General features: G+C 47.7%; 1 protein-coding gene across 2 annotated transcripts in view; it reads right to left on the bottom strand.

Moving 5' to 3' along the window:
* The window catches only part of Sel1l3 (sel-1 suppressor of lin-12-like 3 (C. elegans)), an 89,261-nt gene that overhangs the window by 34,429 nt on the left and 30,356 nt on the right, over positions 1-24,476 (bottom strand). For both annotated transcript variants that reach the window (XM_005392032.2, XM_013518080.1), the window contains exons 8-12: positions 23,503-23,643; positions 11,487-11,698; positions 9,622-9,801; positions 2,528-2,647; positions 638-778 (exon numbers count right to left, since the gene is read on the bottom strand). In XM_005392032.2, coding sequence (XP_005392089.1) covers positions 638-778; positions 2,528-2,647; positions 9,622-9,801; positions 11,487-11,698; positions 23,503-23,643 — 794 coding nt within the window. The remainder of the gene's footprint in view (positions 1-637; positions 779-2,527; positions 2,648-9,621; positions 9,802-11,486; positions 11,699-23,502; positions 23,644-24,476) is intronic.

Genomic DNA, 24,476 nt, shown 5'->3' with positions numbered 1-24,476 from the left:
TATTAATCCACATAGTACAGTACTCAATCAATCAGTGTGAATGACTTTCTTCTGTATAAGGCACATTTTACAGTTCTTGAAGCCTTTGCTTACACTGTCTCATTCCATTTATGGTCATGACCGCCATCCCAGAGATCAGATGACCCCGAGGACATCCATGACTGTTGTGGAAGTCAGACTGACTCTTGGATTCTTCCCAACTCCTCCTCCTCCTCCTCCTATGGGCTCCAAATCAAATTTTTGTTTTCCCTGGCGGGACTTCTGGGATCAACCCAAACAAGCACTTTGCTGAGTGGCAACTCAGTGAGGACTCCAGTGGCAAATACGCAGCCTCTGTGAGCCCAGTGGCACTGCACCAGCCCAGAAAATATGGGCTGGTCCCTCAGAATGCCACAGTACTAGCAAAAGCAGAGATAACCCAGGTGCCAAATGCAAGATTAACAATGAAAAATGCAACCCGGGGAAGAGTTTCTTTTTGCCTACCTTCTTCCTAGTGTTGCTCTCCACCAAGAGCAACAGAAGCATGCACTAAGTTTCTTCACGGACAGACTCCCTGTTTGCCTTCACATACAGGAAATGGCTGGGAAAGTTTATTAGCAGAACTATACAATTTCAGCACCAGGCAAGTGATCCTCACCTTGAACAACACGATGGCGTAGTCATATATGAGGGCGGGGTCCTCGGTCTCCAGAGCGCCCTTGGCGTACCACTCGATGGCAGCTTCGGGGTTCTTGGCCACACCCTGCTGGCCCCAGAACAACATCTGGGCCAATCGTTGCTACAACACAATAGGAATCGGGAACAGTGACTTTCCTGTGTAATGAAAAGGTGAGTGCACAAACCTACTTTAAGACGTTTTATGTTAAGAACCAAGAATTACATAGACACACTTTATCTTCCAATGGAGGGGCCAGAGGCTGAAGGTGGACTATATAAATCCAGGCCCTCAACACAAGTGGGGTGTGTGTGTGTGTGTGTGTGTGTGTGTGTGTGTGCATGTCTCCTGCACCCAGGGCCAAAGCTGCCTGAAGCCTGATAGAACTTGGTCAATGATCACAGAGCTGGATATAATCCAATCAGCAATTCAAACTCTCTGCTCTTGTCAAACACTTGTTTGATTTTGAAATTTTTTGTAGGGGGAAGAGGCTGGGCAGCAGTGATTCGCATGGAGGTCTCTACACATCTGTATCATCAGGCATCACAGCACCAACTTCCTACCCATCATTTGTCTTCCTGTCCAGATCCACCATCAGGCTTGGACAGCTGGGAGCTGTCAGGAGGCAGGAAGCTCAAGATGTTATCTGTCTTTACCCCGTCCCCATGGGCCCACCCAGCAGAGCTCAGTACAAGTTTGCAGAAGCTTCTCTACAGAGATTTGCAGAGGAATGTAAGGGAGAGAGGCAGGGAGGGGTGGGGGTCCCTTCTAGGAAAGGTAATGAAAGCTTGGGGGCACCCAGTCCTAAGGAAACTGCAGACTGGGGTCCAGTGACCAAGACCTGGACCAGCGCAAGCTGTGTTTCTTTCTGCTTCTTCTGTCATTTCATCCTCTCTCTCTCTCTCTCCCTCTTCTCCCAGATACATGTGTCTCCCGGCAAAGGGTCCACTGAAATGCTAGGAAGAGCTCTGCAGAAGGCCGGCAGGCCAGTCCTGCAAATCCCCGAATGGGTTGCTTTGTCAAAGCCTCTGATTCTTGTTTTTGCTTTTTTTTCCCTTTCTTTTCCTATCTCTGCTCTTCTGCCTGCTCAGCAGCCCCAAGGTTCCTCTGACACCATCGTGCTCCCGGGAAGTGCTCAGCCAAAGCTAAACCTTCTTCTGAGGAGGAGGCTCCGTCCCCGTGCAATCAGCCTCAACAGGTCCCCTCCAAGGGCTTCTCTGCACAGTGAAATCAAAGCAGGAAATCAGACAGAGGACGTTTCCCAGCCTCTGCCCTTTCCTGCGCCTTCAGAAGTCCACCCGAAGGACAAGAGATGTTCAAACACAAGGTCAATGCTTCTGGCCTGACGCCCCATGAATAAATGATTTTCTATTGTTCTCCCAGCTGAATGCATGGCCTTCTTCTCAATGCCCGTGTAATTTCTCCCACACCCAAGATGCTTCCTGTTTTCTGTCTGATGCCTGTGCCAAAATATAGCTGCAAGTCTTTAAGGCTGGTCACAAATCAGGTGATGCCCTGTTCTTCTGGGTGGGTGGCAGCTCTGTGGTCTGGCCCACTTGAAGTCACGAGTGGCCACACGACTTGCTCTGGCCAGTACATGTCCTTAGTGACCTGTGCCACTTCTGAGCAGAAGTGTTACAGCCACCCTGTGAGCTGCTCCATTGTGCCCTGTTGCAAAGGTCTGGAAGGACGGATGGAGGGCCATGCTCAGGCTGGGCTTGGAGGGACAGAGTCCCTGCCAGGCTCTGCCGGTCATGCAGCGTGAGCCAGAAATGAACCAGCAACGTCTTATGCCTCCGAGGTTGGGAGGTCTTATTACTACGGCTCTATCAAGGCTGACAGAATCTGCCAGACAGCGGACTCATTTTTTACCTGAGCAGCTGCGTTGCCTCGGGTAGCTTCATGCTTCAGCCACATAAAGACGTCTCCATCTTCTTTGGTTTGCACCTTGAGTATTTCATCATCTTTTAATCTAATGGTTTCAACATATGCCTGAAAAGAAAGGAAGGAAAGAATAAGGGAGGAAGGTCCGGGAGGAGGGGCGGAGGGAAAGAGGTAGAAGGAAAGGAAGTATCCCAATGCTATGGGCATGCAAAAGACGTTGTGTTATTTTTAAACCAGCAATTGCTCAAGCAGAAGCTGTGTGAATAATTGAAGTATAAGCCATGGCACAGGATCAAATTCCTTCTAAATGAACGTAGAGCTCACGTATCTACACGGGCATTTGTTCCTATCAAAGCGCCTGCTTTGAAAGGCCAGAACTCTCCCCACTTCCACTTCTACTTCAGGCCTGCTCGGAGGTCCACCTGGTGCCGGCGATTTCACACACACCACTTCACAAAAGGATAAATCAATATTTTCTAAGTATGACCTTATTTTTTATCCTGAAGTATTACCATTCTGCATGACTAACCCCTTTTATTTCGCAGGCTCAGCTTCAAATATCTTTTAGCTGTTTCCAAAACGTCTTAAATCTGCCCTGAATAGAAGAGGGCATGTTAACTCTGAGAATTGGAGGATGTTTCGGAGGCTCTGAAGATGAACCCGAAGAAAAGTTCACAAAGCGTTGTGAATCTGCACACAGTCTCCCGGGTACCTGACTCCTTTGAAGAAAATAAGATTCGTTTTGGTGTATACATTCTGGCTGCTGATTAGAAGCCTGGTCCTGGGGTTCCTCGGGTTCCCCTTACACACGACAGTCTATGTGACAGTGGTGTGAAGGACCTGAGGAAGGCTTTCCATTCCTGTGCATGCCACCGGCAGGGGGTGAGAAACTGGAGGGACAAACGTGGGAAAGAGGCCTCAGAGAGCAGGAACCAGGCCTGGTTTCCCTTCCGACGGTCTCTGTTGGTTCGGAAAAGCATGCAGCGTCTCAAACTCTAGTCTGCAGCGCCGTTCCTTAGAATGTCACCCAGCTACCCACAGCATTGAAGCCAGCTAGAGCCCGGGGTCCCTCTCAGGGGCATCAGGAGGCTAGACGTGGGAGTCATGCTATGCTCAGAACCCAGCAGAAATCCATGTCTTCAAGATGTCTAACTTTGGGACATCACCGAGCTAACAGCAACAATTAGAGTAGTGATGGCCACTGCCAGGTATGGTGACACACATCTGTAGTCCCAGCTACTCACAAGAAGAAGGGAAAAGAATGGCAAGTTTGAGGCCAGCCTAAGCAAGTCAGAGAGACCCTGTCTCAAAAAAAAAAAAAAAAAAAAAAGAGGCTGAGAGTATAGCTTGACATTCCCAGGGTTCTATCCCCAGTACTGCCTACAGAAAAGAAAAGAAAAGAAAAAAAGAAAAGAAAAAAAAAAACAGCAATGATGGCCAGCCCTTTACTGAAATCAACTATGTGCTGAGTGTTGAAAAATATTTCCTCATTTAATCCTCAAGACAGAGCAGTGACCCGTTTATTGCTATCCCCAATCTATAGCCAAAGAAACAGAAGCTCAAAAAGTGGAACGATGAAGTCCAGGTCACTTTGCAGAGCTGGCTCTGGGACCGGGGTGGACTGACTCCGCAGACAGAGCTGTTCCGGAGCCCTGGGCCGCATGGCGCCGCCCACTGGACACGGTCCCTGGCCCCTCCGGTTTACTCTTAGGCAGACGCATGGCGAACAGGTGTGGAGGGCAGCATGAGTGCCCTTCAGCTCCACCCGCATCCAGGGGACACTTTGCCTCCCGCGATGAGCCTGGAAGCGGGCAGAAGCTCCAGTTGCCCTGATAAGAAATTCTCGGCAGGAAGCTTTTTATGCATCTGGATGATTTGGGCACTTTCATTTTTTTGTTATTTTCTTTCCTCTTCTTTCTCCTTGACATGAAATTGAAATGAAAGCGCTAACACACAGACACAGCTCCTACCCTGCAGGGATGCACAGCTCCAAGTCTTTCTGCTCCACTCTGGCCCTCCACTCTGACACACTGTCACAACCCTCTCATACAAGTGCCGAGCCTGGTCCAGCTGCTCACCTGATGGTCTCACCCAGTCCTTGTAACCTCCTAAGACGGTCACTGCCAATATCCGCATTCCACACATGCACACGCTGAGGCTCAGGCAGGTTAGCTAACTTTCTCAAGATTATATACTAGGTGTTCAAATTTAGCAGTCAGATCCAGGTTGGTCCACACTCCTCACCCAGCCTCACTATCTTGCCAGGGACCTGCGCATCTGGGAACAAGCAAGTTTCACTGTCTCCCATTCAACGTAACAAGCTCTACCTAACAGCTCTGCTAAAGTGGCAGAGACCATGATTCCAGTGGGACCCAGGCAAGCACACCTAAGGGTGAAGAAGGAATGCACTGGCTTTTTGTATCTCAGTCCCCTGACCCAGCCCCTTCCCACACCCCTGGATGGTGTCATGAGCTCTGTAGCAAGGTAGTGCCACCAGGAGCACAACCCTTCCTATCTGATCTAGGGGATTTGAGCCCAAACTCACCACCAACTACCCGTGAGCCTTGGGCCAGTTACTTTATCTATCTGACAATCATTTTCTGCATCCATAAGATGGAGCTTAGGGTATCGCTGCTACATCTAAAGTACTCAACTGACTAGCCATTATTTCTTGTTTTTGCAGTGCAAAGAGTTAGACCTAGGTTCAAATCTCATTGCTCATTTGCTGTGAAACTTTGGGCCAGTTTTTTAGCTTCTCTGAGTCTCAGCTGGCATTTCAGTAAGATGGGAATGATACTCATACTGACTTCATGGGGATGCATGGGATTAATGAGATGTTAATGCAGGAGCTTAGCAGCAAGCTCTTAGCAGGTGGAAACCCCATTTTCCAGGCCTTGTTTTGTTCTAATGTACACAAGACTCACAGCAGTTGAGAACATTAGCCTTCCTATGGTTCTTTACAGCTCTGCACAGCTCAGAATCTCATATTGTGGGCATGAAGATCTACCCAAGAGAACCGGATGCTGGGAAGATGGAAACGGTGGAGAATGTCAGGGCAGACCCATTGGAGAGAGCTCATTCCTGCACTGGGCACATGGACCCACTGATTTGTGCCACAACAACCATGTGAGCTGCACACCATGGTGGCCCCCATTTTATGGGTGAGAAACTGAGGCAGAGAGGCCAATGGAATCTACCCAGGATTCATACCAGTGAGGAGCAGACCTGGGATCTAAACCCACACATACTGCTTGCTCCACTGAGGTACGGGGTTACTTCTTCAGAGTTCTGGAGTCACCAGGGCAGCAAGTAACATCAGAGCACAGCCACATGCCTGGGGCCTCCGGTGGAACCAGAATACTTACAGGGATGTATGGAGACACCATGACCGTACATGGAAGGGTGTTCTGTTATTCATTCAACAGCACTTTGTGGTCAGGAAAGAAGCCATGGCAGGGGCGGGGCAGGGCAGAGAACGCTGGGAGCAATGAGCAGTCCCAAGTTGCCAGCTGTGGGATCACCCAGGGCTTCCTGAGTGTTCCTTTGCTGACATTTATTTATTTATGGCAGTGTTGGGGGTGGAGCCCAGGGCCTCCTGCATGTTCAGCAAGCACTCTACCACTGAGCTACATCCTCAGCATTATTGCAGCTTTATAAAATCGTTGTCTCCAGAATGAACAGCTCAGAAGTTCATGTCTCGGGGGCTGGGGATTTAGCTCAGCGGCAAAGCGCCTGCCTGGCAAGCGCAAGGTCATGAGTTCGATTCCCGGTACCAGAGAAAAACCAAAAAAAAAAAAAAAAAAAAAAAGAAGTTCATGTCTCATACTGCAGGGTTAAAACCTGCTGCCAGGGTGTCCCAATGTCCGGTAACTCCCCTATCTTCGGACCACAAAGGCACCACGCTAGCCCGCGATGCTGAGCCCAGGGAGTCACTGCTTTGCCCTCCCCTCTGCCTGCAGGCTGCTAAGACTGGGTCAATCAGGCAAATAGAGGGGAAGGACAGGAGGAACAGGCAGACAGGAGAGGCCAGAAAAGTGAACCGTCTAGATCGCAGCTAGAGAGGCTCTTGCCAGCACCACGCTTCTCCAGGTGCATCTGCTGTCTGCAGAGCTGTGAGGGACCAGGCTCCCCAGCACTCAGGATACAGGGGGACTGGCGATGGAGGAGCCTGCATCTCTGCCTCCCTTTGCTGCCTTCCACTGAGCAAGAGGACTTTATCTCTAAGTATAATCCCATCAAGAGGCACGGGGGGTTGAGATCTTCACAGAAATTTTGAGGGGACACAAGTCCCACAAGCCCATATAGGGTGATGCAGCGGCTCAGAGGAGAGAGGAAGGGCAGAATTAAGCAGTGGCAGCAGGGGTAGGGTGGGGAAGGGAGAGCAACTGGCATGTGAAGCTTCTGGGGTTGTTACTGTGTAGGCTGAGGAGGATCAGAGACGCATCCCCATTGCTAGTACAGATTATGGCGATACCCGTGACCATGTGTGCAGGGAGGAGAAGGAGGAGATGGAGAGTTCCCCTTGCACTGTGCATGACTGTAGTCAGGGACATGTAAGAAAAGATCTCAGCCAGTATGGTTATGCCTGTAATCCTAGCACTCTAGGAGGCTGAGGCAGGAAGATCACAAATTCAAGCCCAGCTGGGGAAACATAGTGACTTAGCAAGATCCTGTCTTAAAAATTAAAAAATAAAAATAGGTGGGAATGTACCCCAATGTGAAGGCCCAGAGTTCAATCCCCAGTACTGGAGAAACAAAGCAAAACAAAACACCTCTGCCAGAGATAAAGGTTGAAATGCCATAGGTATTCGAAGGGCAACTGCAGGTAGGGTATGGATAAGACCTGTGTGTTCCCCAGAAGCCAGGGAGGAAAGAAAGTCAGGACCCAACCTGGAGGGAAAGCAGCTTCCAGGAAATCAGGAGAATGAGTGCGGCTCATTTACAGGTTCAGCCACCAAAGAACTAACAAAAACACTGGCTTTCTTCTGTTTCATCTTTCTCTTTCATCTGAAGCAGAGTCCCCACTAAATCATAAAGAAGTGGCGAGAAGCGGGGGTACTAAGACAGATGAACAATGTAAACCACAGTTACATGACAGAGAAAATGAAACAAGAATCGAGGAGGCAGTATTGACAGATCCTTGGTTTGTTAATTAGAGGTCTGGCTTTCTGAGGCTCCTCATTTGCTACATGATGCTGGTGAATTAATAGACATCTCAACAAAAGGACATTTAAATCAATGCATGACACCTGCTTAAGTTCTCAAGAAGCCATTAATTACACATTCTTAAGAAAATGAGCTATGACACAACTCTTCTAAGTGTATAATTCCTATCTGCGATTCTTAATCACATGACTTTTCAGCTGCAAGATAGATCTTTTCTGTTCATCTCCTCTGGTTCTGACCAATTAAACATTTTCTTTCATAATCATAACATTTCAGATGCCAAATCTTCAAAAGAAAAGGAGCTTGTTAGCAACATACTATTTCCTGCTGCTAATTTATGCTGAATGAGAATTCTTAAAAGAATAATATATACATACAGGACATTATTAATACACTCGGGCTTTGTGGAAAGACAAAAGCAGTATTATTTTGTGGCTTGATTTTGGAAAACCGTTCTTTCAGAGAGATTCTTTTTAAAAAAATAAAAAATCTTTATGATTAATAAATCAATTCCTGTCATGCTGAGGTCAGATTCTGCACAGTTTACGTGCATGGAGCAAATACTCAGCTTGAATCATGTACAGATGATGAGGGCATGTAGTGTATTTGGAAGGACCCATTGCTTCTGAAAGGAAGTAGAATGTTTACATACACAGGCTCTTGGTGTTTACTGCCTCACTCACACTTAATGTCCACTGACAGCGTAGATCTTTGAGTCATTTATTTCATAACCATATAGTGGCCGCTAGCGATTTCTTTCACATAAATCATTCATTCCCAAATATCGGAGTGTGATTTCTCACACTGTGAGTTTGTGGCATGAGCCCAGGAGCACAGCTGGGGACCAGCAGTCTGGCTCCAGTTAGTCACTAACCCCAAGATTCAACAGCCCTACCCTAGCCAGGCCTATGGCGCGGGCCTGCTCACCAGCAGGGGCAGGTCAGGGTTGTACACGGCCCACACCAGCACACACCCAGGCACCTGGAGTGCTGGCACATTACTATGGTGGAATTGAGACGGTACAGGCAAAGCCAGAAATATTTACTATCTGGCACCGTATGGAAAAAATCTGCCAACTTCCAGAGCAGACTATTTGTACTTTTCAACTCCACCACTCCACGGGCTCCGATCACGAAGCAGCTTTCTTTTTTTATTTTTACACTACTGTCTTTACTTAGATCCTTTAACTCTGTCCTCAGAAAGAAGTCTGGAAACAAGTCATCAGTCTAATCTAACGTGGAGCTTTTTGTTTTGCAGACACGAACCACTAATCAGTGATCATTCAGCAATCATTCCTTGCTCAGCGAGTCAATTTCGAGGGCTGCAGTTGGTGGCAGTCCTCACTCAGAGTCACCTCATCTTACACTGCTGTGGGTCACCTGGGTGTGCTAGGATAGCAAGGGCCACGTGATGGGGACAGACGTTTCTCAAGCGCCAGGCACTGAGAGCCTGGTGGGGTGCAGAGCTGGCTTCTGTGTACTGCGGCGTCCGCTTGCTCACTGCGTACTGATAGGAGCCCTGGCAGATCTGACTCAGTTTGACTTAAGCCCCTTTACATGCAGATCTCATCATCTCACGTGGTCTTGGGACAAACACAGTGTTTCTGGTGTACTTTTTTTCCCCAAATCAAAATCTGTCCAAAGACAGATACAAAACCCGTCCAAAGACAGTACCCTCGGCATTGCCAATTCTCTTACTCACAAAGAGCTCCACACACAGAGATGCGGGCCTGTACCTGCAGTCGGCCTCAAAACAATCAGGAAATGTGAATTGGCGAGTGCCAAGCTTTTCTCTCCACTCAGTTACGCTCTGCCTTTGGAAGCCGGTGACTAAGCCGGCCACAGGTGCAGACTGTAAAAGTGTTGGAGAGGCCCTGGGAGGCGGGGCTGTAAGCACTTCCAACATCTCCATCGTACCTGATCTCCCTGCAGTGTGTGCTGGTCCAGGGGGGTCTTCGTGGCAATGCTGCTGTAGTAGGCGTAGGACAGCTCCCAGTCCAGGGGATAGTTGTCAATACCCTGGTAGTGTTTGTACCCAAGGTTCATCGATGACAGCCTCTCGCTGCCCTGGCCTCCAACCAAACTGTACAACATGCCCTGTTGGGAAGAAATTGGCAAAGTATTCACAAGAATGGAGGTCAGATCATAAAATCCTAACACTGACAGGCTGTAAGGCCCATTTTGTATATAATCCTGGCCATCTCAGAAATGTTAACTGGCTTATATTTAAAATAAAACTAGAAAGAAGCCAGCCTAAATTTCAAATGGCCTACAAATTCCAAAGTATCTGTCCTTCTGTATGTCTAATAGCTTAAAAGCGCCTGACCTGTGCCTTTTCTTGGTAGAAATGGGGGCCTTCCTTGATTTCCCTCAGTGCTTCTTTGGGTATCAGCCAACTGTCCTAAAGACCTCAGTACTCCTCAGCTATGTTATGCATGAACACACTCTCTGAATGGGAGGTGGTCTGTGTCCCAGCCTCACACTTTCAGAGTGTTGGTCTGGAAGGATCCTTGGAGACTGGCTGAAAATCAACCATCTTATTTTATACTTGAGGAAACAGAGGCCAGAAAGATAAAGTCATTTGTCCATGGTCAACCAGCCATTTTGTAGCAGAAGCAGGGCTAGAAGTTTCTGCACTATTGCGCCTTAGTGAGGACTGTTCAGAAATTGAGGAAAACACGCCATGAATCAGGAGCATCTATAAATCAGAAACGTCACAAATGAATGGCTGGAAAGGAACATGGCGCCACCTGGGTAGGTTTAAACAGTACGAGTTCCCCCAAAGCAGAGATCTGAAAACTAAAAATGATCAGAGACTGCTTGGGAATAGTTCTTGTGATGGCTAATTTTGTGTGTCAACTACAACGGGCCTTTGGGTGTTTAGCGTAAGCATCATTTCTTGACATCTCTGGAAGGTGTCTCTTGATGAAATTAGCATTGAAACTGTTGGCCTGAGTGAGACAGATGGCCCTTCCCAATGTGCTAGGTGTCACCCATCCCTTGTGATCCTAAACAGAACCAGTGAAGGAGAAATTTGTCCTTTTTTTCCTTGCTCGCCTGCCTGAGTAGGACATTAGTCTTTTCCTGCCCTTGGACTAGAATTCATAGCATCAGCTCCCTTGGTCCTCTGGCCTCCGGGCCTGTTCTAGAAACACTACCCTGGCTTTCCTGGCCTCCCACTTACAGACAGATGATCCATCAGGAGACTTCTCAGCCTCCATAACTGCATGAGCCAATTCTTCATAATAACTCTCTTCCTAGACGTATAATCCCATTGGTTCTGTTTCTCTGGAGAACCCTGACTAATGCACTTAGGAAAATGTGGCTCTAAATGTTAGGCAAGTTGCATAATCAATCTGGATTCAAAACCAAAAAAGGAAACTGTCTGTTACAGTGTTTATTTTGATGGCAGAAGGCTGGATGTGACAATACTTTGCTTAGAGGTCCAAATGCTTCTCTTAGCAAAAAGTAATATGATATAATGGTCTCTCAGTCATAGTCATGCCAATCATGGAAAAGACCCTGTTGTCCAAGGACTGAGAGTGTCGGAAACGCTGCCCAAACTGTCCCTTAGATGGTGTCCCAACCATATCCTGAGGCTGTGTGCAGAAATGGATGAGGAATATGCTGAAAACAGGGTATCCTGTATTCACACAGCCCCAGGATATTATCTTGAGTATAAAGATTTTTAAAGAACCCCAAGGAGTGGCAACGTGTCCTTCCTAGCAGGGGCATAATTTGCATGGGTGACTGATGCTTCCAGAACCCATGCAATACTCCACCTGCAGCGGATCCCGAGGTACATTTAATCCAGTTTCATAGAAGACTGCGAGGTAGTAGGATGCCTTATGGTATCCACAGCAGCTGGAATCCATCAGGAAGGGGACGACAGAGCTGATTTGGTGAAGACCATCTACACTGGAGAGTCTCTTTACAGCCTTCTCAAATATCCTCCTACCGATTTCTAATACAGATTCATTTTGGCTTCTTGACACTGTAAATAACACAATTCACCGCACAAAAAATTAATTACCATGAGATCGACGTGGCTTGAGAAAGAAGAGGGGAAGCCAATTAAATCACCTGAGTTATTGATATAGTTGGTCTTGCAGTACCTTGAAATACACCACCTTCCAGGGAGGTAAATTAAACCCTTTGGGGATGCCATGTGTCATTCTGTAAATAGCTTTTTCTTTTCACTAAGTGACAGTCTAGTATCCTGGGAAAAGAGGATGTGCCTCACATAGCTGAGAGTCCTCAAGAGAGTAATTTACTCAGTGTAATTCACCACCCAATCAGGACCACTGAAACTTCCGGAGAGACTTTTTCTCTCGAAGACTGAAAAAGGATGTGCTTTATCCCAGAAATAGTTCTTAGGTGCTGCTCTAAAAAGTTGGGCAAAAGAATCTTATTTTGAGATGCTTCCTCATCATCTTCCATGTCTAGTTTTTCTTATAGGTATCAAAATACAGTTTGCTTGTTTGTTTTTTAAAAAGGGTCTGCATTTATCCAGGTCTTACAACATGCCAAATACAGGGTTAAGTATCTTATGCCAAGTATGTCGTTTGATCTGAGAGGTCTTACGAGGTCAGTGCTGTTATTAGTCAATTCACTTTTCACAGAAGGGGACTGAGACCTGAAGAAGCAAAATAAATTGTGGAAAAGTTATAAAAGCTGGCAAGGGGCTGGGCTAACCTTTGAAGTTCACTTCGCAGGTCACCAAAGCCAGAGTTCACATTCAGTCTGCTGCCTTTACATGTGGAGAGAGACTTGTCACCCAGCCGCTTTAAGCCACATGATGCCTCCTTTGACATGATTCTGCCCTGCGTCTATAAACTCATCCACACTAAGTCCAAATGATCAAGCTTGATGGACCTATAATGTAACTGTTAGTCTTCTAAAGTCTATACTCATTATTCATCTCTCTCATTTACTAATTTAGCCAACAAATGTTTAGTCTTTACAATATGCAAGGCCCTATCCCAGGTGCCATGTTATAACAGATCCTACAGGATAGAACAGATGTTATTTACATGTAACTGACGACTTAAGTTGTATGTAAATAATGTCAACTTGAATGTCAAGGTAAATGTCAGTTTAAGACTAAAATTTCACCTGCCTAGCAACTGTTACAGCCAATGTTTTCATTTTCTTCCTTCTACCCAAAATAAAAATGTTATTAAAAAAGAAACTTTCAGGAGGGAGCCAGACTTCTCTATTCAGCACCCCACCAAGGGGTATGCAAAGGAGAGCTGTGAAGGGAAAGACTGCAATTAGGTTTATCCAAGAGCAATTCCTTTGCAGAGGTTCCTGCTAAAAACAAAGGTTAAGATCAGAAAGATTCAGGGATGAAAACTCTGAAAGCTGAGAAAGCGTTGATGAGCTGGAGCTGCTCCCCGTGGGAAGCCAGGTGCGCGGGCCGTCCCTGAGCGCTGTCCCTGAGCGGGGCACTGCACTGCACTGCACTGCACTGAACTGCACTGCAGGGCCCTGCGCTGTGCGGCTCCTCCCCCACCAGCTGCTTCTGCTTTGGTTCCTTTGATCCCAAGCACCCAGCACAGTGGAGAGTGAAAAAAATTACCTTACTGAACAAATGGAGCAGCTCTTTTTTTCCCTCTATTTTCTTTTCAGCTCCCTAAAGAATTAGCTGTTTGTTGTAAGAGAAATCAAACAATGCAGATTTGTGTAGAATAAAAACAAGCCCCTCTCTCCCCCACCCCCTTCAGTTAACAGTGAAGCTAGAAGCTGTTAAAGGCTTGCTATATAAGCTTTCAGACTTCTCCTTTGCATACACAAGAATTCATATACACATCTATTTACATATATGCATAAACATTTTCTTTCCAAAAGTGGTATATTCTGCTACTGGAGATTCTAACTCTCAACTTGCTTTTTAAAATTATCTATTATGAATAACTTTCTGTAGCCATCAGAAGTTCATTCTTTCTAATGTTTTAATAGTAAGTTGTTGCTTGCTTTCCATGGATGATTGCTCCTCAGACCCCTTCCAGATACTAAATTCCTTGAAAACCCAAGTCTCATATATAACTCAGCACTGTATTTACATATAAAGTGTGCACATCCATCCATGTACTTTAAGTCACAGTATGATTATTATATCTAATGCAATGTAAATGCTATGTAAATCGATGTTACACTGTACTTTTAGGGACTAACGACAAGAAAAAGTGTCTGCACATGTTCATTCCAGATGCAATTTTTTTCTTTTGGTGGTGCTACAGATTGAACCCAGGGCATTGTGCATGCCAGGCAAGGGCTCTACCACTGAGCTACATCCCCCATTCACTTCCCCAAGTATTTCTGATCTATACTAGGTTGAAGCCACAGATATAGAACCCTGGAATACAGAGCACTTCATTTTATAGCTGCCACCATTTTCCAAACTAGCTCTCTATTTTTAGCCTCTTGAGTGGCTTCTGATGATTTGGCTATAACCAAAAGCATGGCAGTGGACATCCTGGATACTTCTGCTGTTTTCCTGTTGGGATGGATAACATCCTTTTCTACCAGAAGTCTGGGGTCTCATTGTGGATTTTCCTTTGTATAGTTGAAGAAGTATTCCACCCTGCTCAACCACTAGCCACATAAGTACCTTCTCTACTGGCCTCCATAAGTACAGTAGCCCCCAGACAGGGCTGCGACATAACTTCCTCATAACTTTTTTGTTTTTTTTTTTTTTTTGTATTTTCCAGTGCCGGGAATCGAACTCACGATGTCGTGCCTGCCAGGCAGGTGCTGTGCCACTGAGTTAAATCTCCAGCCCCCCGCATAACTTCTTATTCATATACTTACTTTTAAATATGTGTTCTTTTCAGAACCCTCTCTGTGCACACCCCCAGCACCGCACCATTAACATTTTGTTAATGATTCATCCCTGCCTCAACTGCTCTGCCAAATGCCTAAGATGATGGGTTTCACCTGAGTACACATGGGCTTGAACTTTGTGGCCCCAGAGGAGAAAAAGATTCCAAACCAAATGGAGATCCAAACGTAACACTTGCCCTGCTGACCCCTGGCACAAAGCCCCAGAAACTATTAGCAGGAGAGTCCAGGTAGCTGGGATTGCTGGAGAACGAACAACAAAATGAGAACCCTTCGCCAAGCTTAAACCCTTAGCACTGAAAACTCTGCAAAGTGGAACATGGGCAGGAGCTAAGGGCTTCCTTATTTCTCTTATACATTAAAATCCAGAACTTCTCCATAGTATTATCACTCAGAATTTTCTCTGCAAAAATCTAAACAATTTTCTGCCCTAGTGAATTTAATGAAAAATAACAAACTTGAAGGTGAAGTTGCTTATTTTGTCCATTTGTTAACGTCTGAATTCCAACAGTTGCCTAAAATCAAAGCCGTGATATTTTTAGTGATATTGTAAAAGTGGTGATTTTAAAGCCAGTTTAATGCAACTGTTAATTTCACCCATCTGGTTTAACATATGCATTTTTTTTTCTAGTTGATCTGTAGCTAAAAACATTCCTTGTTTATGGAAATTCATGGTGTAATGAAGAAACAAACAACAGAGAAGACCTGTACCCGATTTTCTTTCTTTCTGTACCAGGAGCTAAGGAACAAAAGCCACAACCACCTTTAATTAACCTCTGCTATTTTCCAAGCAGCACAGCATTGTTTATTTTGCTCTTTTTTCCCTTCTCTGCAATAATGCCATAAGGTCACCTTTTGTGTGCTCATCGTTAGAAGAGGCCAGAGGCACGATGGGTGAAAGCAGCGCTTTGCCAGAGGCCCCGGAGCTGCAGCCAGGGTCTGATTGGAAGGACAAAGGCGCCTTGCTCCTTGTGACAGGGACACAGCTATCAACAGGAATGTCATATTCAGTTTCCAGTTTGTGAAGGGAATAACGCATCCAAAGCAGAAGTTTGAAAGAAGGAAGAAAAAGTAAAAGGAGAAAACGGCATTTAACCATTAAAAGGACTGTTCTTCACCAACCTGACTGGTTTAAAAACCACAGCACATTCCTCATTTGCATTCTGCTCCTGGAAGCCCCAGGGATTCCCAAAGCTTAAGGAGCTGGCTTACATCCCTCTTAAAAGTAAATTATTTGCACCTATTGGTATTGTGTACATTTTTGGCTTTATATTCATCATTTCTCTCACTTCTCTTCCTTCCTTCCGGCCTTCATTCCCTCTTTACTTCCTTCTCTCTGTCTCTATCTCTCTATCTCTGTCTTTCTGTCTCTGTCCCTTTCTCTCCTTGCGAGCCTATTATTTTCTGGATGGGAAAATCATAGCCCATTCTTTGTTTTCTTATTCATGCTTCTGTGCATTAAAATAAAAAAACAAAACAAAACAAAAATGTATGCTTTAAAGAAATAATAATAAAGATGATGGTTCTTCAATGAACAACAGTGAAAGATCAGTCTTAAAAGGAAACAGTGTCCAGGTGTTATTCTGTAGCACAACTGTACTTCTATGATGTCCTTGCTCTGCATTTTAGGGCTTCCAAATAAACACTGCAATTACGGGCAAAAAAATAAAATGGAAAACAAAGTAGGGTTTTACTAGTGCCACCAGCAGGCCTTGGACGTACACCCCTTTCCCTATGCCCTGTGCTCCAGGAGGCAGGGCTGGGAGGCGGGCTGGGAGGCGAGCTGAGACTGCATCTTGGCTTCCTCCCAGGGAACCATTTCCTGACAGATCCTGGACCTCCTGTGGCCACAGGCACCAGCTCCCAGGGCTCAGCAGTGCAGGAGAAAGGGAGAGAAGGGAGCGAACAATTCCCGTCTGGAGCTGTGTCTGTCCTGAGGGGCGGGGCATGCTGGCCCGCTCACCTGGCTGGCTCACCTGTCCCTCCCGGGCTCCGTGTCCCCTGCTCAGAACCCTGGAGCCTTTGTGTTCTTCTCCCCTGCTCCCTGCCGTCCCCAGCCCCTGGCCTTGAGCCTGCTCCGCCACTGCCATTCCCGCAGCCTCTCTCCAGCCCATTCCCACCATGGCCTCCTCACTCTCCTGAAAGCCAGAACCCCATTCAAAGGGTTTCTGAGTTCAAACAGTTCCATTTTGACAAGGAAGGTGTGACAGAAGAGCAAAAGAAAGAAACAGCCTGAACAACGCTTAAATAATGAAAAATGTGCACACTGAAACACTACTGGACTAGCATTAGGAAAAAGCCAAATGCTAATAGGGCAATTTCTATGCCTAGACAAGAGTCGTTTTCCTAGAGAGCTGGAAGCTTCCGGGAAACATCCCAGATGCTGACCCACCCGGATTCCGTACGTGGAGTTCTGACCTGGGGTCTCCTGCTGGATGCCACCCCCGAGCCCGGACAGGGACTCAGCAGCACGGGAGGATTCCCAGGCCACATAAGGCGATCAGGATGCAGAGCGCTGGCTCTGGGATGCCATGGGCAGGGAGGGTCTGGGGATGCATCTGTCGGCCCCGCAGCCAGCATAGAGGAGCGCTGCCATCTTTAATTCAAAGGCTTGCCGACTCCGGGAGGTGAGGGACGCGGCTCACTGTACATCAGAGTGAGAGCAGCGCGGGAAGGGCTGCACTCTGTGCCAGGTTAGCATCAACTGTCAGTACGTAACAAGCCTCCCCATCCACCCCGGGGCGGTTGGCATGAGCTGTGTGTGGGCTGCTCCAGCTTTTCACTGCACTGGCCCCAGGGCCTAGCACAGTGCTGGGAGCACCCAAAACCTGGATCTTGGATTGAGTTCGCATGTCTCTTGGAGCTGCTTTCCACCTGGCCACCTCTGTCTCAGCCACCAGGTTACACATAACACGAAAGCGAGAACCAAGAGTGCTATGTTGCTGGAATTTGCTTGTAAGTGGGTGTGCTCAGACCTGGGCTGCTTTCATAGGCAGCAGAGAGCTAGCAAACAGGGTGCTGCTGGACCTGGGGAACAACTGCATTGACAGAGTTAGCACAGCCCTCTCCCAAAAGGGCATACGCTCAGGAGGAGTGGAAGAAAGGGGAAAAATGTACAGGAACGGAGAACAAACCCAGCATACTCTAAGAGTCTGGATGGGAGCCACGGCTTGGTTAGTGCAGACCTTGAACCTGTGTCCCCTGGCAGTCACCTCCCTCATTCCTTCAGTGATTCATTGACCTGACAAAGACGGTTGGAGTACAGTATGCACCGTGAGGTCCTTATTCATTTGGAGAGTGTTCAGTTGCTCTATAGTCATCAAGATGAGGGCCATCAGCACAACCTAGGGACTCTTTGTGTCTCTGAGGACTCTAAGCACTGGCGTGGAAGCGGCAGGACAAATCGACCTTCAGGACATGGGAAGATGTCACATGGGAAGATGTCATGGGAAGGGGGATTCCTACAAAACGGCAAGAAGGCATGGGAGAAGGAGCCCTGGGTCAGGACATGCCTCGCTGGCCAGGGGCAGAGGAGTGAGGTAGGGGCAGGGTGGTGTTTGAAGAGCACAGGCAGAGGTGCAGCGTGGGGCCACATGGATGAAGGATTGATTCACCAAGCATCTGATGACGCATGCCCAGCACTCTTGCAGGTGCTGTGGGCGCTTGGAGACAAGCTAGACACTTCTGCTTGCAGCAGAGTGACAGCGATACACACGGGACCCCACAGGGCTAAGGCAAGGCAGATCCTGTCCACACGGTGCCTTTCTGTCTGGGAGGCTCTTTCCTAGACATTATGCCACTCCGTAAGAGTAATGCATTCTTAATCCCTAGGAAAAAAGACTCTTCCCCAGTGTATAAACTGCTCACTAAATAAACTTCCCCTCATGCCTATGAAGATGGCTACTATTTAAAAAAAAAACAGGAAATAACAAACGTTGATGAGAACGTGGAGAAATAGGAACCCTGGTGCACTGTTGGTGACAACAGAAAGTGGTGCGGCTGCTATGGAAACTGAATGGAGGTTCCTCCAAACAATTAAACCTAGAATTACCGGACGACCCAGCAATTCTGCTTCTGCATATGTGTCCAGCAGGACTGAGAGCAAATGTCTTTGAAGATCCTTGCTATGTTCACAGCAGTGTTATTCACAATAGCCAAGGCGCCCATGTGCCGCGAATGGATTAACATGTAAACAAAATAAGCAATGAAACATCGTGCCAGATTAAAAAGGGGATTCTGACACACGCTATACCATGGCGAAGACTCTTCTAAACAAAACTTGCCATTCACAAGAAGAGAAAACCGGACGACCCCACGTTATGAGGTCTGCAAAGTAGTTCCCCCTGAACAAGATGGCAGCTTTTGGGGTTTGGGAGGCAGGGCAAATTGGGACTTCTGACAGGTGTACAGAATTTTAGTTTTTCAAGATGCCGATAGTCCTGGAGGTCTGTTGCACAGAGATGCAAATGTACTTAACGCTGCTGAACTACATAGTTAAAATGGGTAAGATGGGAAATTTTACTTTATGTGTATTTTGCTGCAATTAAAAATTAAACAATATAAAATGACAGAGGACAGATGTACATGTGTGGCGAGTGTCTCCTGCCTTAAGATATTGTCATTCTGGGAACAAATGGAAGGTAATGGTCACGACTGACCCCACGACACGAGGATGTGGCGGCTCTTTTGCACCCCCCATTTAGTAATGAACCTGAAGCTCCCCTCCCCTCTGCAGAGCTCCGTGGAAGTGTGGGATTGGCTTGGACCAGAGCAACGACCCATCAGATCTCATGGTGGGCAGGGCATCTTCTCCTATCACTATAGCTATCACAAAATCCAGGAAAAATTACCCCACAAATTAACTCTCTAACAGGAACTAACGAGGCCAATGTGTTTCTTTGTGCTTGGCCTGGATGACTCTTATTCAAAACACAGCCTTTGTTCATTTTGCTCTATCCTGCCTCATTAGGTGGGGGGGTGCTTTCAGTCAATACCCATTTAATGAATGAATGAATGAACGACATGTGAGCGATTTAAGAACACACTACTAAGTTAAAGACCTCATCTCTAGTACTGCATCTGTTCAGTTCCCACAGTAAAGAGTTCCAAACACTGAACGTCTCACACCTAGGTCCTCTCTCCTCACTTATCTCAGATAGGAAAGTTGCAGTAGGAGGAACACCTCATCTTGTGTTTCGCATTACTGTAACAAAACCCCCAAGGCACGTTAACTTCACAGGACAGAGAGGTTTGGTTTGGCTCACAGTTCCAGAGATTCAAGGGTACGGTGCTGGCATCAGCTTGGCCTTGGTGAGGGCCTTGTGTTGAGAGCACATTCAAGAAAGAGATCACATCATCAGACTGGGCCAGGAGAGCGAGTGGGGGTGGAGGGGAGTGTTGGGCTGACTCTTATAACAACTCGGTCTCTCCAGAGCTCAGGATCCCACAGAAATAACCTGAATTCTTTCTTAGGCCAGTGTCTCCTCCCACCAGCTCCCACTTCTTAAAGCCTCCTTCACCCCCCCCACTCCCCACACTAGCTACCAATTGTCCAATACACAAACCCTTGGGGGACAAACCACACTCCGACTATCACAAAAGGGTGTTCCAGGTCCCGGATGGTGGCGCATGTCTGCAGTGCCAGCATTCGGCAGGCTGAGGCAGAAGGATCACTGTGAGTTCGAGGCCAGCCTGGACTACAAAGTGAATTCAAGCCAGCCTGAACTGTGTAGTGAAACCCTGTCTCAAAACAGACAAAAAACAAACAAGGAAAAAAGACAAAAGGGTGTTCCAGTAAGCTCTGTTAACCTGCAGAACAGGACAGGTCAGGACAACAGAAAAAAACACAATTCAAACCCAATTCCTGTAAACTAGAGTTGTTCAGAGTGGGCTAGGATAAGCAAGACCCTAAAGGCAGTGTGACCTTGGAAGGAAGGGAATTCGAGAGAGAGGGAACAGATCGAGTCAGACCAGTCTCAGTACTCTTCTTTTTATAGACCTGAGTAAGGACATGTTAAAAAAGTAAACATCTCTTTTAACCTCAATTTGCAAAATCAAATTTTTTGCACATTTATCATCCTTGTTAGAAAGCTGGGTACAGCATATGACACCAATCCCTCTCCTGGGTTAGCTGGAAGATGCTATTGTGGCCCCAAGCAAGGGCACCATGCCAGGCAGGGAGATGAATCTGAAGGAGTGTATGCCCTCTCTCTGCAGGAGGCTCCCTGGTCTCTCCCATGTAACCTAGAAAAACAGGCAGAACGGGGCCTGGGGGTTGGTTCTGGAGATCCACCCACCCTCGCTCACTCCTTTTCTGTTAAAGCAGAGGCAAGCAGGTGGCTATATGCGCCTGGCGGCAGAGGCCACAGTGGCAGAGGAGACCCTCGGGATATGCCCGTTCCTGCTGTTCCAATTTGGCTCCAGAAGCACCCAGTTTGCAGGTCTGGTATAAACAGTGGGTCCTAAATCAGCACACCTGGCTTCAGGACCCACCCACCCCACCGATGGGGGCCTCCACGCCTAACCAAGGTTGCTGGGACTCGCAGACACCAAATGATTCTGCGGCACTTGAGGTCTGGGAAGTCTTCAGCCTGGAGTGCTCATGATTTAGTTTTTAATTAGATTCTATCGCCGGGCCTCCTTGGAGAATAAAATAGCCCTACATTCTTATAAGCAAAACTTTGAGCTACAAAAATAACATGAAAACATTCTTATTGAGAGTATTTTCTTAAAAAAGAATGGATCGTGCAAATGATTCACTCCTGCTCCCAACCAGCGAGACTATATTTAAATATGATCAGATCTCAGAAACTATCTGGAGGTGGGTGTGGTCGAAGCCCGTTAGCATAAACTTCTCAGCACTTAGTTTGCATCTCCCTCTCCTGTGGATCTGTCTTGGAGGCAGCTCTGCCCTGAATTACCTCAAATTACCTCTGGCCGGTAATCAGAACGATGACATGGACAGCAGGTTCCCAGCAAAGGGACATCTGGGCTCCCTGGGCATGGCTAGATTTGGCCGTGTCAGGGACAATGCAGGGTACGGTAAGGGGGGGACACCTCACGTCCAGTGGGTAGAGCCCAGGAAGGCAGCTAAATGTCCTCCTGTGCACAGGGGAACCCCAACCACAGAATCCCCCGGCTGCTTTCGATGGGCTCCCCCAGGGTTGGGGCTGCAGTAACTATTCCATCCCCCACACTGACTCTGAATCTGACACCAAGAGACAGGAATCTGCCCATTCTGCAGATGATGAAACCAAGGGTCAGAGAAATGAAGTCATGTTCCCCAGAGCACACAGTGAGTGCTAATTAGTCTTGGAACCTGGCCACATGGCTCAAGAGCCACAATGTCACAGGATATGATCGACATGGCCTCCCAGCCCCACAAGGGGCCCACATCCCAGCAGTCATGGGTCATTCAGAACCACTCTCTTCGCTCTGTCTCTGTCACTGGCCCACTCCAACCTGCATTGCTTCTTCTGGGTACCATGGCAACTCACTCCCACTAAGGATCCACTGCCCTCTAGCACATCTCTCCTTCCCCCACGCCAGCCACCAGACCACACCTCTGCCCCTGCCTAAAACCCCCAAAGGCCCCCCGAAGGCCTCCTCCAAGACACAGACGAGAGTCTCTGAGCTGCTGGCCCTCTCCGGCCTCTGTAACGCTTCTGCACCACGAAGCAGCCTGTCCTACATTCACCTCTACACCTCCACCCAGCCTCCAACACCCGCCCACCCACTACCAGCCTTCAAGAACCAGCCCCGACATCACCTCCTCCAGGCAGAACTGACTACGCCTTTCTTTGCGCCTCCACTTTCAGAGCTTTTATTAAAATGCACTACAACTTGTCTCTGCTTTCAAGTCTGTCCCTCAAGGGCAGGGACCCTGTGCCAGCTCTCTTATCTCTGGGGTCCTGCCAAGGAACGGAGTCGTGGCTCAGCAAGTTTTGAAAGAGTGAAAAGACGCAATAGCTCCTGTGGCTTGTGTTCCTCCACAGCAGGGGGCGTCACTCTCTGCAAAGAAAATCAGTCTGTGCCACTGGGCGCTGCCTTTCCTAGCAAGTCGGCTTCCACATCACCTGCACTCCAGGAGCTGGAGCTGTGCCCAGGAACCTGCAGGTGGCCCCTGACCACGAGGCCGGCGAGCACGCACCCCGCCCGCTGCTTCCCCTACTCATTGTCTTTGGCCTCCTGTGCTCTTCCTAACGGGAATGGTTTCAAGATCCCTGTGGCTAGGCAGTGCACACTTAATTCATTAAGCAAACCCAAACTGCAGTGAGTCCAAAGAGAAGCTGGCAGCACATGGGAAGGACACACAAATTCCTGAGATGATGTTTCCAGTGAATGTCAAATCGGGAGTCTCAGCCTGGGGATGTAGCACAGTGGAAGCCCTGGGGTTGATCTCTAGCACTGTGAAAAAAATATATACAAACCAGGATTCTCAACTTCAAATGTTTAAGGGCCCAAACAGGTCAGATCCATGAAGGTAGGAGGCAGGAGGTGAAAAACAGGAAGAGGGACTATGATGGAGAGCGCATGCCCGGACCCACACCTCACCTCCAGGCTCCCTGCCATAGGAATAGAGGCCCAGGTCCTTGGATTTTTCAAAACATTTTCAAGGTAATTAAATTCTTTAAAAATACACAACAAGATCTTATGCAAACCAACTGCCTTCTGGGATCACCTCCGCTGAGCACTGTCCATTTGTGGCCTTGGTTTTAGATAAAGAATCGCTCGGGCAATTCCTAAATTTAAGGTTTTGTATTTAGCGTGGGAAATGTGCACAGATATAATGAGCGTTGTGGACACATAAGGGCAGAATTTAAATCTGAAATGAAGCTAGAACACTGGGGTTAAAAATAACGTTGAGGCATAAATCAGCCAGGAGGGTGAGTGAGACAGAGGGAAGCAGGGACCCCTTCGAACCAGCACCCACCCCCAATGCAAAGGCTCAATTACCGGTCAGCAAATCCATCTCCAGCAAGGCCTGGAGCAAGGTGGGGTGCTTGTCTTTCAGCCCCTTCTCCCAGGGGAAGGCTCTGCACGTCAAGGGTCTCCCATACCTGCGCCTGAGGTCCAGGTAGGAGTTGCGGGGCTCACCTACACAGAAGCACAAGACATCGCACCCTTAGGAGAGGAAAACTCCTTCTTCACACAAGGCACCGGAGACGACAGGTCAGACCTAACATCATTAGAGGTCAGCTGGGTCCTTCAGGAATCTGAAATCAGCCTGTCTTGGCTCGAGGTCATCATTCAGAGCTGAGTCCAGGGGCACCAGGCCAGAGTCCTGCACGGCTGTTGACTAATTCTGGGGAAGCGAGCAGCTGGCCTCCGGCTGGTCCCTGGGAGACTGAGATCTAGGTCACTTGGTTGGCATGTGCGTGGAGGAGCAAAGCCCAAGGAACCCCAGGGAGGAGAGGGAGGTGAGGGAATCAAAGACATCAGAAAAATCCCTAAGGCCACCAAGCAGATCGGCAGGCAAGGGTGGCCTTCCAACTTAGGGCGTCTCTCCTGATACTACGTAAGTTACGATCAGCTTCTCTCCTGCTCAGGATATTACTATTCTTACATATGTTGCCCTGGTGACACCATCGTATACTCTAGATGATTCAGTGCTAAGAGCAGTGGCAGAGGGGCAGGACAGCCTGCCCTTGAGTGACACTGCAGAGCTGCTGCCCTTTGCATTCATCTGTCACCACCTCTGGTTCCTGTGTGAGCCGGGTGGGACAGGATCGCGACACGTACATTTGCTACAGCTCTGGAGATGGGGAGATACGCAAGCAGGACTGAAATACTCCATTCGCTCTGGCTGATGGCAAAGACCTCACAGGAATTTCTCTTCCAGAAGGAACATATGCAACTGGCTCTAGTGCCACCATACCAAACAAGATCTGGAGCGCAGAGAAATGCGTCAGTGCCAGCTCCAAGCAGGA

Source organism: Chinchilla lanigera, unplaced genomic scaffold (genome assembly GCF_000276665.1).
Source record: "Chinchilla lanigera isolate Chin_1 unplaced genomic scaffold, ChiLan1.0 scaffold00042, whole genome shotgun sequence".
Taxonomy (NCBI): domain Eukaryota; kingdom Metazoa; phylum Chordata; class Mammalia; order Rodentia; family Chinchillidae; genus Chinchilla; species Chinchilla lanigera.
This window is presented reverse-complemented; position numbering and strand designations above follow the sequence as displayed.